The sequence below is a fragment of the Scyliorhinus torazame genome, chromosome 31 (assembly GCF_047496885.1).
Source record: "Scyliorhinus torazame isolate Kashiwa2021f chromosome 31, sScyTor2.1, whole genome shotgun sequence".
Classification (NCBI taxonomy): Eukaryota; Metazoa; Chordata; class Chondrichthyes; order Carcharhiniformes; family Scyliorhinidae; genus Scyliorhinus; species Scyliorhinus torazame.
This window is the reverse complement of record NC_092737.1, coordinates 18,063,725-18,080,903: the sequence shown is the minus strand read 5'-3', so window position 1 is coordinate 18,080,903 and position 17,179 is coordinate 18,063,725. Positions and strand designations below refer to the sequence as shown.

The 17,179-nt window shown below is 55.8% G+C and overlaps 2 protein-coding genes across 2 annotated transcripts in view; one reads left to right on the top strand and one right to left on the bottom strand.

The window, feature by feature from the left end:
• LOC140404585 (uncharacterized) overlaps positions 1-2,585 on the bottom strand; it is a 15,405-nt gene extending 12,820 nt beyond the window's left edge. Inside the window, exon 1 of the mRNA XM_072493188.1 lies at positions 2,459-2,585. Coding sequence (XP_072349289.1) covers positions 2,459-2,585 — 127 coding nt within the window. The remainder of the gene's footprint in view (positions 1-2,458) is intronic.
• Positions 2,586-13,882: 11,297 nt separating this feature from the next.
• LOC140404730 (zonadhesin-like) overlaps positions 13,883-17,179 on the top strand; it is a 120,685-nt gene continuing 117,388 nt past the window's right edge. The window contains exon 1 of the mRNA XM_072493414.1: positions 13,883-14,036. The gene's annotated coding sequence lies outside the window, so the exon portion shown is untranslated. The remainder of the gene's footprint in view (positions 14,037-17,179) is intronic.

Below are 17,179 nucleotides of genomic sequence, written 5' to 3'. Positions count from 1 at the left end.
AACGGTTCCAAGCCTGGTCTTAAAGGGGACATCACTTACATGATGACAAGGCAGTAACCGTTCATCACACGCACGTTGCCCTCAGGAGATAGCCTCCAGTCAGGACCCTCTCGCGGTCCGGTCCGTCTCCAGGGGCAACCCAGCAGCTCCCCCAGCTTTTGCCTAGACCTGGTGAGGCCTGACGCTGGATTCCAGGCCGTTACCAGTGGCGCCAGGCCCTTTACGTTGGTTGGCCTGCGCCCGGGCCTGTGCCTGGTCGCTTAGGGGACGTGCGATTGGAGGGGCAATCTGGGGGAACGGGCTGCTCCTCGTTGGCACGGGGGCGCTGCAGACTCTATTCAGGCTTAGGGGAGGGCCTCTTTCTCGTGACTAAAATCACCCCGAAGGGGCCTCGCAAGGGACAAATATGGCTGACGCAGAGCCAAGGAAAGAGACATCGGAAACCGATAGAAAGCTTCGTCAAAGGGGCGGTACTATCTTAAAGAGGGAAGTGGAGAGATGTAGGGAGAGAATCCCAGAGCTTAGGGCCTTTCAGGCAACTGGAAAGACGACTGCCAATGGCGGAACAATCAGAATCAGAGTAGCGCCGCGATCTCGGAGGGCTGTGGAGACGGGAGGGGGGGTTACCGAGATAGGGAGGGACGAGGCCCTGGGAGCTATTTGAAAACCAGGAGGGGAATTTTGAAGTTTTTTTCCAGTATTGACCCTGGTGGCCTTTTTTTTCTGACCAGATCATCTTCAAAGCAGTCCGAGGTTCGTCTGAAGAGGGGGACATTGCCGTGGACAACGTCGCCGTGGTAACCGGACGCTGTTTCTGTGAGTTCGCCCGACGGTACGGGCTGCTTCGTGGGAAGGGGGCTGCGTACGGTTTTGGACTTCTGGCCTAAGCAAGGATATAATTGCGATGGAATCAGTTTCGCGGGAGCTCACTCTGCTGGGGCGAAAGGGAATCGCAGGATCCCTCCAGTGCTGGAGGAGGCCATTCGGCCCATCGAATCGGCACTGGCCGTCGGACAGAGCACCCAACCTAGGACCACACCCCCGCCCTATCTCCACAACCCTGCCTAACCTGCACATCTTTGGCCACCAAGGGGCAATTTATCGCGGCCAATCCACCCTAACCTGCGCGTCTTTGGGCTGTGGGAGGAAACCGGAGCACCCGGAGGAAACCCACGCACACACGGGGGAGAACGTGCAGACTCCACACAGTCACCCAAGGCCAGAATTGAACCCGGGTCCCTGGCGGCGTGAGGCAGCCGTGACAACCCGCTGTTATCCAATGAGTAAGGTTGGGGCCTAGATCCATTGGACGAATCCTGAGGGTGGGGGTGCAGAGCGGGGCTAGACAGGGTGGGGGCTGGGAGGATGGCCTATTCTTTCTCCTACTCCTTGTGTTTTTGTCACTGGATATTTAACAACAGGCAATTCACGGGTGATACTAGAATTGAGAGTGGAGAGGTGAGTTCGTAAAAGTCTCCGAAATTGTGAGCGAGTTCGATTGGATAGATGTCTCCGCCTATTTCCTCGGAGTCCAAAAGCTGACGCTGCCTGAGAGTGGCGACGGGGCCGTCTGCTTTTTCACCTTGCAACCATCAGGAGAAATGCAGGAATTCCAAATTTCAGGGGCGAGATTCTCCGACCCCCCGCCGGGTCGGAGAATCGCTGGTAGCTGGCGCGAATCCCGCCCCCGCCGGTTGCCGAATTCTCCGGAGATTGGCGGGCCCCCCCCCCCACCAGCGATTCTCCGGCCCGGATGGGCCGAAGTCCCGCTGCTAAAATGCCTGTCCCGCCGGCGTGGATTAAACCACCTACCTTACCGGCGGGACAAGGCGGCGCGGGCGGGCTCCGGGGTCCTGGGGGGGGGGCGCGGGGCGATCTGGCCCCGGGGGGGTGCCCCCGCGGTGGCCTGGCCCGCGATCGGGGCCCACCGATCCGCGGGCGGGGCCTGTGCCGTGGGGGCACTCTTTCCCTCCACTGCGCATGCGCAAAGTCATTTCCGCGCCAGCTGGCAGGGCACCAAAGGCCTTTCCCGCCAGCTGGCGGGGCGGAAATCAGTCCGGCGCGGGCCTAGCCCCTCAAGGTTAGGGCTCGGCCACTCAAGATGCGGAGGATTCCGCACCTTTGGGGCGGCGCGATGCCCGACTGATTCGCGCCGTTTTTGGCGCCGGTCGGCGGACATCGCGCCGATTGTGGAGAATTTTGTGCCTGATGTTCGCAACAATCCACACCGCCGGGAGGAGAGGCTGCTGATTGGTTGGCGAATCGAGCCAATCAGAGTGGGCTCCCGAAATCTTTCGCCCTTACCCCACGTCTGGCCTACATGTGACTCCAGACCACCCCCTTCCCCCACACACAACCATGTGGTTGACGCTTAACTGCCCTTTATCAAATGGCCGCCATATTGGCGAGGGCACCCTTGGTGCGAATGGCCAATTGCCAGGTAATGCGAGGGTGGTACCAGTCCAGCTATAGTCTGACGCCAAGAGTATTGGCTGCAACCGGGCCTGTTTGAAGGGCTCATTCAAGGAGCCCTGACAAGTTAGCTGTCGTTCTGCTATTAATCCCTTTAATGGGGCCTTTAGCATGAGTGATTTGTTACGTTCTCGGTGTAACATAAGCAGCTTCCTTGTGGTGCACTTGGCAAAGGAAGGTTCAGACGTGGACATAACTTCAACATGTTTATTAAACTATTTACACTTCTATTACTCGGGTTTGACACTACTGCTAATCCTACTATAGCTACCCATGCTGACTAACCAGTTGCTGCAATCCACGTGGTGGGTGTAATATTGAATCAACCCTGTGCCTCTCCTCACTGACTGTCTCCACTGGAAAGAGGCAGATCATGTGTGTGGTGTCCTTTATATATGGGTTGGTGTAATGCCCCCCTGTGGTCGTGTCACCTCCGCATGTATCGTGAATGTCCATTGGTCGTGTCCTATCTACCTGATCTATTGGTTGAGCGTGTGTGTGTGATGTTTCTGGTGCTCCCTCTAGTGTCTAGCTAGCCTACATGTATTTACATTGATGCACATCACCACAGTGAGTACTGCAAGTGGTTAGGGAGTCAAATCGAATGTTGGCATTTATTGCAAGGGGAATAGAATATAAAAATAGGGGTGTTTACTGGTGAGGTCACAGCTGGAGTACTGGGCACAGTTTTGGTCTCCCTATTTGAAAGGGGAGATAAATATAATAGCTGGTGTATAATTGGGCGAAATTCTCCGGCCCTTGGGATTCCTTGAGGCGGGATTCTCCGACCCCCGCCAGGAGGTGCCCCCACGGTGGCCTGGCCCGCGATCGGGGCCCACCGATCCGCGCATACTATGCCGTGCATACGGAGCTCTCTGCGCATGTGCGGGGATGGCGCCAGCACATGCTGGCGCTCCCGCGCAGGCGCAAACTCGCGCTGGCTGGCGGAGGCCCTTCCCCGCTGGCCAGCGCAGCACAAACCACTCCGGGGCGGGCCTAGCCCCTGAAGGCCCGGAGGATTCAGCACCTTTGGGGCGGCCTGACGCCGGCGTGCTTCACGCCACTCCTCGGCGCCGGGACACCCCCGCCCCGCCGGCTAGGGGAGAACCCCGCCCCCTGTTGCCGCCGCAACGCAACCCGGCCCACCGGTTTCCCGGCGGTGTTGGGGTGACTTCAACGGGCAAGTGGCGGGAAGAGAGATTCAATCCACCAGCGAATGGCGCCCCCACTATTCGTAATTAACACAGAGCGCAAGAGCAAGGAGGCCGAACGTTGGTTCGGCCACGGCTGGAGTACCGCGGGCAGTTCTGGTCACCACGCTATAGTGTGGATGTGATCGCGCTGGCGAGGGTGCGGAGGAGATTCACCAGGATGCTGCCTGGGCTGGAGGGTCTGGGCTATGAGGAGAAATTGGATAGGCCGGGGGGGGTTTCCTTGGAGCAGCGAAGATTGAGAGGGGGGATTGAGGTGGATAAGATTACGAGGCACACAGATATGGGGGACGGGAAGGCACTTTCTCCATGAGTAGAGAGGTCAATAACCAGGGGGCAGAGATTGAAGGTGAGAGGCAGAAGGCTAAGAGGGGAGTTGAGGAGAAACCATTTCACCCAGAGGATTGTGGGAGTCCGGAACTCGCTGCCTGAAAAGGGGGGGTTGTTCGGGCAGCACGGTGGACGCAGTGGGTTAGCCCTGCTGCCTCACGGCGCCGAGGTCCCAGGTTCGATCCCGGCTCTGGGTCACTGTCCGTGTGGGGTTTGCACATTCTCCCCGTGTCTGCGTGGGTTTCGCCCCCACAACCCAAAGATGTGCAGGGTAGGTGGATTGGCCGCGTTAAATTGCCCCTTAATTGGAAACAAATGAATTGGGTACTCTAAATTTATTTTAAAAAAGAATAACCCTAACCCTAACCCTAACCCTAACTCTCGTAACATTTAAGAAGTGTTTAGATATTCCCTTCGCAACCTCCAAGGGCCAAGCGCTGGAAAACGGGATTAGTGCGGTCAGAACTGATGGACCGTATGTTCTCCTGTCAACGCCCACGGATCTGTAACGCGTCGGATGCCGTTACGGGAAGGTTCACGCGACGCCTCCCCGGAACGAGGATAGGCCGGGGCTGCACCCATTGGAGATCAGGAGAACGAGGGGGGGGCTCTTGTTGAAACGTGTAAGACAGAGATGAAGGGGGAAGTGTTTTTCCCCCTCACGGGGTTGTCCGTGCTGAGAGTTCTCGTCCCCCCTTTGACCTTACTCAAGGCTGGTGTTGATTTTTTGATCGCCAAGGGTGTCGAGAGTTATGGGGTGGGGTGGCGCGGGGCGCAGGGCGGGGAGGGGGGGAACAGATTTGAAAGTGGAGTTGGGACCACCGCCGGTGATCTGTTGGAGGGGCCGAAGAGACTTCTCCTGTTCCCGCGTTCCCCCAGTTTGCTCCACATGGGCCTGCTCGCCGCATGGGTTTTCAGCATCTGCAGGCCACCTTGACCCAGCCCCCTCACCCCTCCCCCCCCCCCCTCCCATTCCCGTCTCCCGGTCAACACTGGCTGCACCCGCCGGAATCTTCCGGAAATCCCGTCGACGAGGGCTTCGTCGGGAAACACGCGACCGGCGAGGTAGGCCGCAGGATTCCCCCGCCCTCCATCTTCCCCTTTCTCAAATCCCTCCACGGCCTCGCCGGGGGGGCACGTGCTTCAAAAACGTTCCCCGCGAGGCGTTTGAAGACCTTTCTTTGAATCACGCGGCGGGGGGGGGGCGCTTGAGTGTAGCCGGCCGCGTTTAAGTCGAGGGGATCGCTGCATCGTTCAGATCCCTGCGAGCCGCGCGCAAAATGTCAGAACAAGGGCGTTCCCCCGCCTCACCGTGTTTCTCGCACTGTTCCACACAGCTTGTCTCAGCGGCTGCGACTTTGATGAGGACATGTGCGGGTGGAAGGCCGAGATATTGGCGGGCGATGGAGCTGACGAGGGCTGGATCCGGGGAATAGGCCACGCCGTCGACTTCTCGAAGCCTGGCTGTGAGGAAACACTTCCTTGTTATTCATTCTCGGGCGGTATATTCGGGTTCCAAGTATAACTCGGCGAATCGCCCCCCCCCCCCCGTATTCCTCCGTCCCGCAATGGGGCAGGGGCGTGAGCCGCTTTCCCAGCCGCTGTCTTGATGTCTTCTCTCTCCTCTTGCAGTTGGCAACTACATGCTGATTGATTCAACGTACAACCAACCAGGTCACAGGTTCCACTTGAAGAGTCCGCAAGTCCTCTCCTCCCAGTGTCTTTCCCTCACCTTCCAATATTCCTTCTCCGGGACGCCGAGCTCAATGACAATAAATGTCTACACAGAGCGACAAGGCAAGTGCGAACCTTCTCTCCATTGCTATTAATTTAATAATAATATACATACTCACATGTGCAGACACACACGCACTCTGTGTACACACACGCACTCTAATGTGTACACATACGCACTCTAATGTGTACACACACGCACTCTAATGTGTACACACACACACTCTAATGTGTACACACACGCACTCTAATGTGTACACTCACGCACTCTAATGTGTACACGCAGTCACACGCTCACATACACACTAATGTATACACACACAGGTGCATACACACTCTAATGTGCACACGCATGCTCATACTCACACTCATGTACACAGACGTGTGCAGACAGTCACATGTAAATATACACGCATGAAAATGCACACTCACAAGAACCCACGCACGCTGTCATCTACACATAGGCTCACTCACAAACACATGCACATAAATATACTTATGCACACACATATTTATGTGCACATGCTGATGGATGTACACATGCCTACACACACATGTATACACACACACACATGTATACACACACACACATGTACACACACACACACACATGTACACACACACATGTACACACACACACATGTACACACACACACATGTACACACACACACATGTACACACACACACATGTACACACACACATGTACACACACACATGTACACACACACACATGTACACACACACACATGTACACACACACACATGTACACACACACACACATATACACATACAACTCTTTGGTTGCAATAAGACAAGCCCGTTTGCAAATCATTTTCTGATATTCCTCCTACATTCCCCTCACCCTGACACTTTGTCAACCGTTCTGTTTTGCCACACTAGGATCTTTGGAAAGGCAATCCCTCAAAATTTCTGGAACCCCGGAGCAGGAATGGAGCAAGGTGCAGGCTGTGCACTGCGGGGCGACGCCCGTTCAGGTAAAGGGACGGGCAGTGAAGGAGGGCGCTGAGCGATTCCGGGGCGAGCTCCCCACGAGCGTCTAGATTCCCCCCCCCCCCCCCTCCCCTCGAGAAGCTGAGAGGCGGAACCCGGCTGCCTGCCGAGACTCACCCACTGACCGGCATAAAAACAAGGAGCCGGGACGGCCACTCGAACCCTCGAGCCCGCTCCGAGATCCCCCCGTCTCGTCCCCGGCAACCTTTAATTCCCTCGCCCAACCAGAATCTGTCCACCTCCATCGTAAAAACTATTCGGTGACCCCGGCCTCCATCGCCCCCTGAGGCAGAGGCTTCCAAAGTCGCGCACCCCTCCGATAGAAAGAAAATTCTCCTCATCGCTGTGGTAAAAGGGCGACCCCCTAATATTAAAGCCCCCACCCCCGGGTTCTGGGCCCACCCGCAAGGGGAAAAATCCTTTCCACGTCCATCTTGTCGAGACCGTGTTGTACCCTCAATAACGATGCTTAGAGAGTAAAACGGTAAAGAAGGCTTGAATAAGCTAAGAACTAGCCTGGTGCTGAGACGGGTGCTAACTGGGTGCCGCCCACAATGCAGCCCCTTATATACGGCTCCCAGGTGGGCGGAGCCGGAGGCGGAGTCCCCCAGGGTTCCAAGTCCGGTCTTAAAGGGGACATCACCTTACATGATGACAAGGGTGCAGTAATACAGTAACCGTTCATCACAGACCGTTAAGGATCTGATAAACCTCAACTCACCCCCGTCCCCCGGTCCGTCAAACCCTTCCTCATCAGCCAACCCGCTCCGTTCCGGGTTTCAATCTCCTCTGAGCCGCCTCCAACACATTTCGCATCCTTCCTGAAATAAGGAGACCCAAACTGCGCTGAGGGCTCGAGATGTGGGTCCCACCAATGCCCCCCGCCACGCCCTGGCGAGATGTTCAACCGCGGATGGATGTAAACCATCCCCTGGGCCCCATTGGAGGAAGACTGGAATCCTGAGCCAATAATTATCCCCCGTCCGCTAAATCTCGGCCTCTGCTCGTGGGGCCGTATTCTGGGCCTTTCCTGACTCCGCGCATCCCGCTGGCGCCCAATGGTGCCGAGCGAGTAATATTTATTTGCCTTAAATTTCCCTCTCCCCTGGGAATCGGGGGAAGGAGGCCATCGCGGAATTCTGACCCTGGGTACAATCCTCGGGCCTGAAGCGAAGGTTGGCGGGTCAGCGGCATTCGAGGGTCACGGGTCAGCGGGATTCGAGGCCGGGGCGGGTGAGTCGGAGAGCGTGTGTTACGATTCTGGTGTGTCTCCTCCAGTTTATTATCGAGGGCGTTTCTGGAGACAACCCGGCCTCGGAACTTGCCGTGGACAAAGTCTGCATCGTGTCCTGCGCTGGTAAGGAAATCTTCAGGTGCCTCACCTCAATCATCGGTAACGCCATCCAGGAATGTTCTTTTTAACCTCGGGCGCCAATCAGGGAGATAAGACCACAGGAAATTGGAACAGGAGTAGGCCATTCGGCCCCTCGAGCCTGCCTCCATATGCAATCCAATTGTGGGCGATATTGGGTTTCAATTCCATTTGACCGTGTTTTACCGTTGGACCATTTCGGGTCGAACCAATCGAACGGGATCCATCCAACGGGGGGGGCAAATTGGATGTGTGTGGGTGGTGTTAGTGTGTGTGGGGGGCTTGAGGGGGGGGGAGCATGCCCATAAAGGGGGGTGAAGGGTGGCTAGGAGGGTTGGGGGGGGGGGGGTGAAGGCTGGAGATCCAATAATGCGGTCCCGAAAGGGGGTTGGGTAGGCCCGAAAAGGTGGGGGAGGGGGGGGGGAGCCCTCATCACCCCCATAGCTCCTCACGCGGGGGGGGGGGGGTGAAGGGGGGGGTAATGCCCATGGTACAAGGGGTGACATTGCCCGTGGGTGTGGCGGACCCTCAGGCTCTCTTCAAGATAGGGACACCCTTTCAAAATGGCGGCCCGATCTCTGAGGAGCCAGTCCCGCCGGCGTGTTCAGCTCCCCGCTGCTGAAAAGGTTTCTAAGGGCGCGATCGCTGGCTGGGTAGCACTCTCGCTGGAGCACAACGTGGCTGATAGATCCTGGGAGAGGCCTGTCGCAGGCTTCCCTGCGAGGCGTCGGAATCGGACTCGCGCCCGTAAGGGGAGTGACCAAACAGTGCACGCCTAAGTAGGGTTTATACCTACTGAGGCGCACTTACCCGGGATCTAACCACCTCCCGGGATCCACTGGCCTTCCCAACGAGGCTGCAGCCAAAGTGGACCGTGCGGAACGGCACCCGGGGGGGGGGGGGGGAGGGCTCCCGGGCCATGGGGCACCCCTGGGTGGTCAGGGCAAGTGCAGCCTGGCTCCCTGGCCCTGACCCTGGCATCTTGGCCCTGCTACCCTGGCCCTCCCAAGGTGCCTGGGTGGCACTGCCAAGGGTCAGGGCCTGAGGGGGCGAGGCCCATGCCCATGAAAGGAGGGTGGAACGGGGGTTTGAAGGGTGGGGGAATGTGCAGGGCGCGAAAGCAAGGGCCTCCGGGAGGTTGGGACGGGTGGGGGTGGAGGGGGAGGGCCTGAAGAGGCGGGACGCCAAGTGTCCTCACTTTGCGGGGGGGGGGGGGGGGGGGAGAGGGGGGGGGGAGGGGTTGGGTAATGCCCATGTGTGTGTGTGGCGGGGGGGGAGATTGCCCATTGGCTGGGAGAGTGTGGGCGACCCACAAGCTGACTCAGAGATCGGGGCACCTTTCAAAATGGAGGCCCGATCTCTGAATTCCGCCCCCCAGTGCTGAGTAAAAGTTGGTTAAACCGCAGAGAGTAACTCCCCAGGGCCCGACGAGGCGTCATTGGATAGAGCCTGCGGGAAACTCCCTGATAAACCCGCCACAAATTAACCAACCATTCCTCGGTCAACCCGGCCCAGCGTGGACAGCCGGTAAATCCCACCCTCACCGTGCCCCGTAACCATGGCTGCGTGTTTCTGGCACAGGTAGTTCTCTGCCTTCACTGAGAAATGGCCGATTAAAACTATAACGGAAGATGAATTCTAATCATTATGGGATAGTAACCATGATGAATTACTGCCTCTCACATTCCCCAAGGAACATAGCAGCCGGTAAAGTCAGTTTGCAATTTCTAAAACTCATTCTCTTCTCTCTAATAAATTAGCAGAAGCTATTACAACAAGTACAGCGTCATCCAGTACTCCTGGGTCCATCGCAACCTCCCAACCAACCACTCAGGTAGAAACTACAGGACCAAGCAATCCTGGGTCAACTCCAGAACCAACCACTCCCAAGTCAACTCCAGAACCGACCACTCCCGGGTCAACACCAGAACGGACCACTCCTGCGTCAACTCCAGAACCAACCACTTCCGAGTCAACTCTAGAACCGACCACACCCGGGTCAACTCCAGAACCGACCACTCCTGGGTCAACTTCAGAACCGGCCACTTCTGCGCCAACTCCAGAACCAACCACTCCAGGGTCAACTCCAGAACCAACCACTTCTGGGTCAACTCTAGAACCGACCACTGCTGGGCCAACTCCAGAACCAACCACTCCTGGGTCAACTCCAGAACCAACCACTCTTGGATCGACTCTAGAACCAACAACTCCTGGGTCTACTCCAGAACCAACCACTCCTGCGCCAACTCCAGAACCAACCACTCCTGCGCCAACTCCAGAACCAACCACTCCTCTGTATACTCCAAAACCAACCACCCTTCTATCAACTCCAGAACCAACCACTCCGGGAGCAACAACTCCGGAACCAACCACTCCTGGGTCAACTCTAGAACCAACCACACCAAGGTCAACTCTAGAACCAACCACTCCTGGGTCAACTCCAGAATCAACGACTCCTGGGTCAATTCTAGAACCAACCACACCAGGGTCAACTCCAGAACCAACCATTCCTGGGTCAACTCCAGAACCAACCACCCCTGGGACAACAACTCCTGAACCAACTACTCCTGGGTCAACCCCAAAACCAACAATTCCTGGGTCAACTCTAGAACCAACCACACCAGGGTCAACTCCAGAACCAACCACTCCTGGGTCAACTCCAGAACCAACGACTCATGGGTCAACTCTAGAACCAACCACACCAGGGTCAACACCAGAACCAACCACTCCTGTGTATACTCCAGAACCAACCACCCTTCGATCAACTCCAGAAACAACCACTCCGGGAGCAACAACTCCAGAGCCAACCACTCCTGGGTCAACTCCAGAACCAACCACCCTTAGATCAACTCCAGAACCAACCACTCCGGGAGCAACAACTCAAGAACCAACCACTCCTGGGTCAACCCCAAATTCAACCATTCCTGGGTCAACTCCGGAACCAACCACTCCTGGGTCAACTCTAGAACCAACCACACCAAGGTCAACTCTAGAACCAACCACTCCTGGGTCAACTACAGAACCAACCACTCCTGGGTCAACTCCAGAACCAACCACATCAGGGTCAACTCCAGAACCAACCATTTCTGGGTCAACTCCAGAACCAACCACCCCTGGGACAACAACTCCTGAACCAACTACTCCTGGGTCAACCCCAAAACCAACAATTCCTGGGTCAACTCTAGAACCAACCACACCAAGGTCAACACCAGAACCAACCACTCCTGTGTATACTCCAGAACCAACCACCCTTCGATCAACTCCAGAACCAACCACTCCGGGAGCAACAACTCCAGAGCCAACCACTCCTGGGTCAACTTCAGAACCAACCACCCTTAGATCAACTCCAGAACCAACCACTCCGGGAGCAACATCTCAAGAACCAACCACTCCTGGGTCAACCCCAAATTCAACCATTCCTGGGTCAACTCCGGAACCAACCACTCCTGGGTCAACTCGAGAACCAACCACACCAAGGTCAACTCTAGAACCAACCACTCCTGGGTCAACTCCAGAATCAACGACTCCTGGGTCAACTCTAGAACCAACCACACCAGGGTCAACTCCAGAACCAACCATTCCTGGGTCAACTCCAGAACCAATCACCACTGGGACAACAACTCCTGAACCAACTACTCCTGGGTCAACTCCAGAACCAACAACTCATGGGTCAACTCTAGAACCAACCACACCAGGGTCAACACCAGAACCAACCACTCCTGTGTATACTCCAGAACCAACCACCCTTCGATCAACTCCAGAACCAACCACTCCGGGAGCAACAACTCCAGAGCCAACCACTCCAGGGTCAACTCCAGAACCAACCACCCTTAGTTCAACTCCAGAACCAACCACTCCGGGAGCAACAACTCGAGAACCAACCACTCCTGGGTCAACCCCAAATTCAACCATTCCTGGGTCAACTCCGGAACCAACCACGCCTGGGTCAACTCTAGAACCAACCACCCCAAGGTCAACTCTAGAACCAACCACTCCTGGGTCAACTCCAGAATCAATGACTCCTGGGTCAACTCTAGAACCAACCACACCAGGGTCAACTCCAGAACCAACCATTCCTGGGTCAACTCCAGAAACAACCACCCCTGGGACAACAACTCCTGAACCAACTACTCCTGGGTCAACCCCAAAACCAACAATTCCTGAGTCAACTCTAGAACCAACCACACCAGGGTCAACACCAGAACCAACCACTCCTGTGTATACTCCAGAACCAACCACCCTTAGATCAACTCCAGAACCAACCACTCCGGGAGCAACAACTCAAGAACCAACCACTCCTGGGTCAACCCCAAATTCAAACATTCCTGGGTCAACTCCGGAACCAACCACTCCTGGGTCAACTCTAGAACCAACCACACCAAGGTCAACTCTAGAACCAACCACTCCTGGGTCAACTCCAGAATCAACGACTCCTGGGTCAACTCTAGAACCAACCACACCAGGGTCAACTCCAGAACCAACCATTCCTGGGTCAACTCCAGAACCAACCACCCCTGGGACAACAACTCCTGAACCAACTACTCCTGGGTCAACCCCAAAACCAACAATTCCTGGGTCAACTCTAGAACCAACCACACCAGGGTCAACTCCAGAACCAACCACTCCTGGGTCAACTCCAGAACCAACGACTCATGGGTCAACTCTAGAACCAACCACACCAGGGTCAACACCAGAACCAACCACTCCTGTGTATACTCCAGAACCAACCACCCTTCGATCAACTCCAGAACCAACCACTCCGGGAGCAACAACTCCAGAGCCAACCACTCCTGGGTCAACTCCAGAACCAACCACCCTTAGATCAACTCCAGAACCAACCACTCCGGGAGCAACAACTCAAGAACCAACCACTCCTGGGTCAACCCCAAATTCAACCATTCCTGGGTCAACTCCGGAACCAACCACTCCTGGGTCAACTCTAAAACCAACCACACCAAGGTCAACTCTAGAACCAACCACTCCTGGGTCAACTCCAGAATCAACGACTCCTGGGTCAACTCTAGAACCAACCACACCAGGGTCAACTCCAGAACCAACCATTCCTGGGTCAACTCCAGAACCAACCACCCCTGGGACAACAACTCCTGAACCAACTACTCCTGGGTCAACCCCAAAACCAACAATTCCTGGGTCAACTCTAGAACCAACCACACCAGGGTCAACTCCAGAACCAACCACTCCTGGGTCAACTCCAGAACCAACGACTCATGGGTCAACTCTAGAACCAACCACACCAGGGTCAACTCCAGAACCAATCATTCCTGGGTCAACTCCAGAACCAACCACCCCTGGGACAACAATTCCAGAACCAACCACTCCTGGGTCAACTCTAGAACCAACCACACCAGGGTCAACTCCAGAACCAACTATTCCTGGGTCAACTCCAGAACCAACCACCCCTGGGACAGCAACTCCTGAACCAACCACTACCGGTTCAACTCCAAAACCAAGCATTCCTGGGTCAACTCCAGAACCAAACTCTCCTGGGTCAACTCTAGAACCAACCACACCAGGGTCAACTCCAGAACCAACCAGTCCTGGGTCTACTCCAGTACCAACCACTCCGGGAGCAACAACTCCAGAACCAACCACTCCTGTGTATACTCCAGAACCAACCACCATTGGGTCAACTCCAGAATCAACCTCTCCTGTGGCAACTCCAGGACCAACCAGTCCTGTGTCAACTCCAGAACCAACCACTCCTGAGTCAACTCCAGAACCAACCACCCCTGAGTCAACTCCAGAACCAACCACTCCTCTGGCAACTCCAGAACCAACCACCCCTGGGTCAACTCCAGAACCAACCACTCCTGAGTCAACTCCAGAACCAACCACTCATATGGAAACTCCAGAACCAACCACTGGTGTGATGACCCCTCCAGGTCAGTTCCTCAAGAGGCCAGTAATGTGCCAATAGAAATTGATGACGAGCATTGCCGCCGAGTGTTCTCTCGTCAATAAATTGTCCAGCGGGCAATTTACTGATCAGCGCTCTGCGATCGGTTGTTTGAATGGTCAGTTATTTGTGGTCACTAATTGGAGGGGGCAGTAAAATGGACAATTCGCCTTATCCTGTGGGGTCAGCTGTTCCACCGACGGCACCAGGTGTGTCCCATTTACACATTTCCGGCCCATTCCGCCCTGCGGGGCTCCCAATGACATCACCAGCTCAGTCACACAGCGTCCCTTCAGTGTGTTGTGAGGAGGTGGGTGACGGGGTATATCGCAGGGCTCTCATTCACCCTGATTTTCTTGGCCGGAGGTTTGCGTAAATTGCTGGAGAGTGGGGGGCGGAGAATCCCGCCCTTTACTTTTGGGAATAAACCATTCTTCCGACTCCACCCCCCCCCCCCCCTTCCCGGGTTCCTCCTTGACCACTCGAGTCAAGCGAACCCCAGGCCCATTGGAAGGACATTTTCTTGGGATGCAAATGGCCACGGTGTCCTCCAATGGTGGCGCAGAGCGGGGTATTGTCAATGGACTAGTAATCCAGAGCCCCCCAGGCTCGGGGAGGGGGGGGGGTTTGGGGAGTAGGGACTCGGGTTCGAATCCCACCCCAGAAGCTGGGGCAATTTAAATTCAATTCATGAAATCTGGAGTGAAAGTTAACCTCGGTAATGCTGGCCACGAAAGTATGGTTAATTGTGGTGAACGCCCGCCATGTTCACTAACGTCCCCCTTTAGGGAAGGAAATCTGCCGCCCTTGCCCTGGTCTGGCCTACACGCGACTCCATGACCCCTGCGCAGCCGCGTGGTCGACTCTGGGCCGCCCCTCTCTGTAACGGCTGAGGGGAGCCCGTTGGGTTCGGGGGCAGTTAGGGATGGGCAACCAACGCTGGGGTCCTCGCCAACGTTCCGCGGAAGGATGACGGAGCAAAACACGAGAGAGAGAGAATTTAGAAAGGAAATATTCAGGGCCTATTGTCACTCTGCTGCCCACGTTGGCCAACGCCGGTGTTTGGAGGACAGGATGCGTTTCAGCTGCGACGCCCCCCCCCCCTTGGTCAATGAGCCCGCCGTCTTGGCCCTCACAGGAAGAATGCGGGAGGTGCTGGAGGGTGGTTGCCACCATGAAGGGGACCCATGCCCAAGAGTTGGCAGCGTCCAAGGCAAAATAATAGGCCAAGGCCGTTATAAAATGCACCCCCGCCAGTAAGTGAATCAATGGGTGATTAACCACCGCCCCTCGACATTCACTGGCCTTACCATCGCTGAATCCCCCACTATCAACATCCTGGGGGTTACCATTGATCAGAAACTGAACTGGACCCAGCCACATTAATACTGTGGCTACCAGAGCAGGTCAGAGGCTGGGAATCCTGCGGAGAGTAACTCACCTCCTGACCCCCCCCCCCCCCCAAAGCCTGTCCACCATCTACAAGGCACAAGTCAGGAGTGTGAGGGAATACTCTCCACTTGCCTGGATGAGCGCAGCTCCAACAACACTCAAGAAGCTCGACACCATCCAGGACAAAGCAGCCCCGCTTGATTGCTCCCCCTTCCACAAACATTCACTCCCTCCCCCACCGACGCACAGCGGCAGCCGTGTGTACCGTCTACAAGATGCACTGCAGCAACTCACCAAGGCTCCTCAGGCAGCACCTTCCAAACCCACCACCTCTACCATCTAGAAGGACGAGGGCAGCAGATACCTGGGACCCCCACCACCTGGAGGTTCCCCTCCGAGTCACTCACCGTCCCGACTGGGAAATATATCGGCCGTTCCTTCACTGTCGCTGGGTCGAAATCCTGGGACTCCCTAACAGCACAGTGGGTGTACCTACACCTCAAGGACTGCAGCGGCTCAAGGCAGCTGCTCACCCACCGTCTTCTCAAGGGGCAATTAGGGATGGGCCTGGCCAGCAAATCCTACATCCCACAAACAAATATGAATCGCCACTCATAACTTGTTGATCGGAGAATGAGTTCCTGATCAGCAGAGGTGGTGCCTCGGACTATCTCAGCCCCTCAGGGTGAAGACAGCTGAACAAACATTATGACAAACAAACCCTTGTGAAGCAGCAAATCTTCTCCTACCTCAGGGGAATGACAGTCAGGGGGCAAAGTTCACCAACGTCACCTTGTGGAGTGTGTTTAACACTTTAACACCGCAGACTGGATTGTTGAACAGCGGGTACGGCACCAAGCCAACGGGAGATATCATCCGAAAGCGGGACATGGTGCTGTAATTGAAGGGATGTCCTGAAGGGGGAAATGGGACCACGGGGTGCAGAGGTTCACAGGGTCAATCCCAGAGCTTCGTGTCCCAGGCAGCTGGAGGCCCAGTCACCCAGTGGCAGAGCGTTAAAATCGGGCGGTGAGATAGAGAGCGAGATAGAGAGCGAGATAGAGAGCGAGATAGAGAGCGAGATAGAGAGCGAGAGAGAGAGCGAGATAGAGAGCGAGAGAGAGAGCGAGAGAGAGAGCGAGATAGAGAGCGAGAGAGAGAGCGAGAGAGAGAGCGAGAGAGAGAGCGAGATAGAGAGCGAGAGAGAGAGCGAGAGAGAGAGCGAGAGAGAGAGCGAGATAGAGAGCGAGATAGAGAGCGAGATAGAGAGCGAGATAGAGAGCGAGAGAGAGAGCGAGAGAGAGAGCGAGATAGAGAGCGAGATAGAGAGCGAGAGAGAGAGCGAGAGAGAGAGCGAGATAGAGAGCGAGATAGAGAGCGAGAGAGAGAGCGAGAGAGAGAGCGAGAGAGAGAGCGAGAGAGAGAGCGAGAGAGAGAGCGAGATAGAGAGCGAGATAGAGAGCGAGATAGAGAGCGAGAGAGAGAGCGAGATAGAGAGCGAGAGAGAGAGCGAGATAGAGAGCGAGAGAGAGAGATAAAGAGCGAGAGAGAGAGCGAGATAGAGAGCGAGATAGAGAGCGAGATAGAGAGCGAGATAGAGAGCGAGATAGAGAGCGAGAGAGAGAGATAAAGAGCGAGATAAAGAGCGAGAGAGAGAGCGAGATAGAGAGCGAGATAGAGAGCGAGATAGAGAGCGAGATAGAGAGCGAGATAGAGAGCAAGATAGAGAGCGAGAGA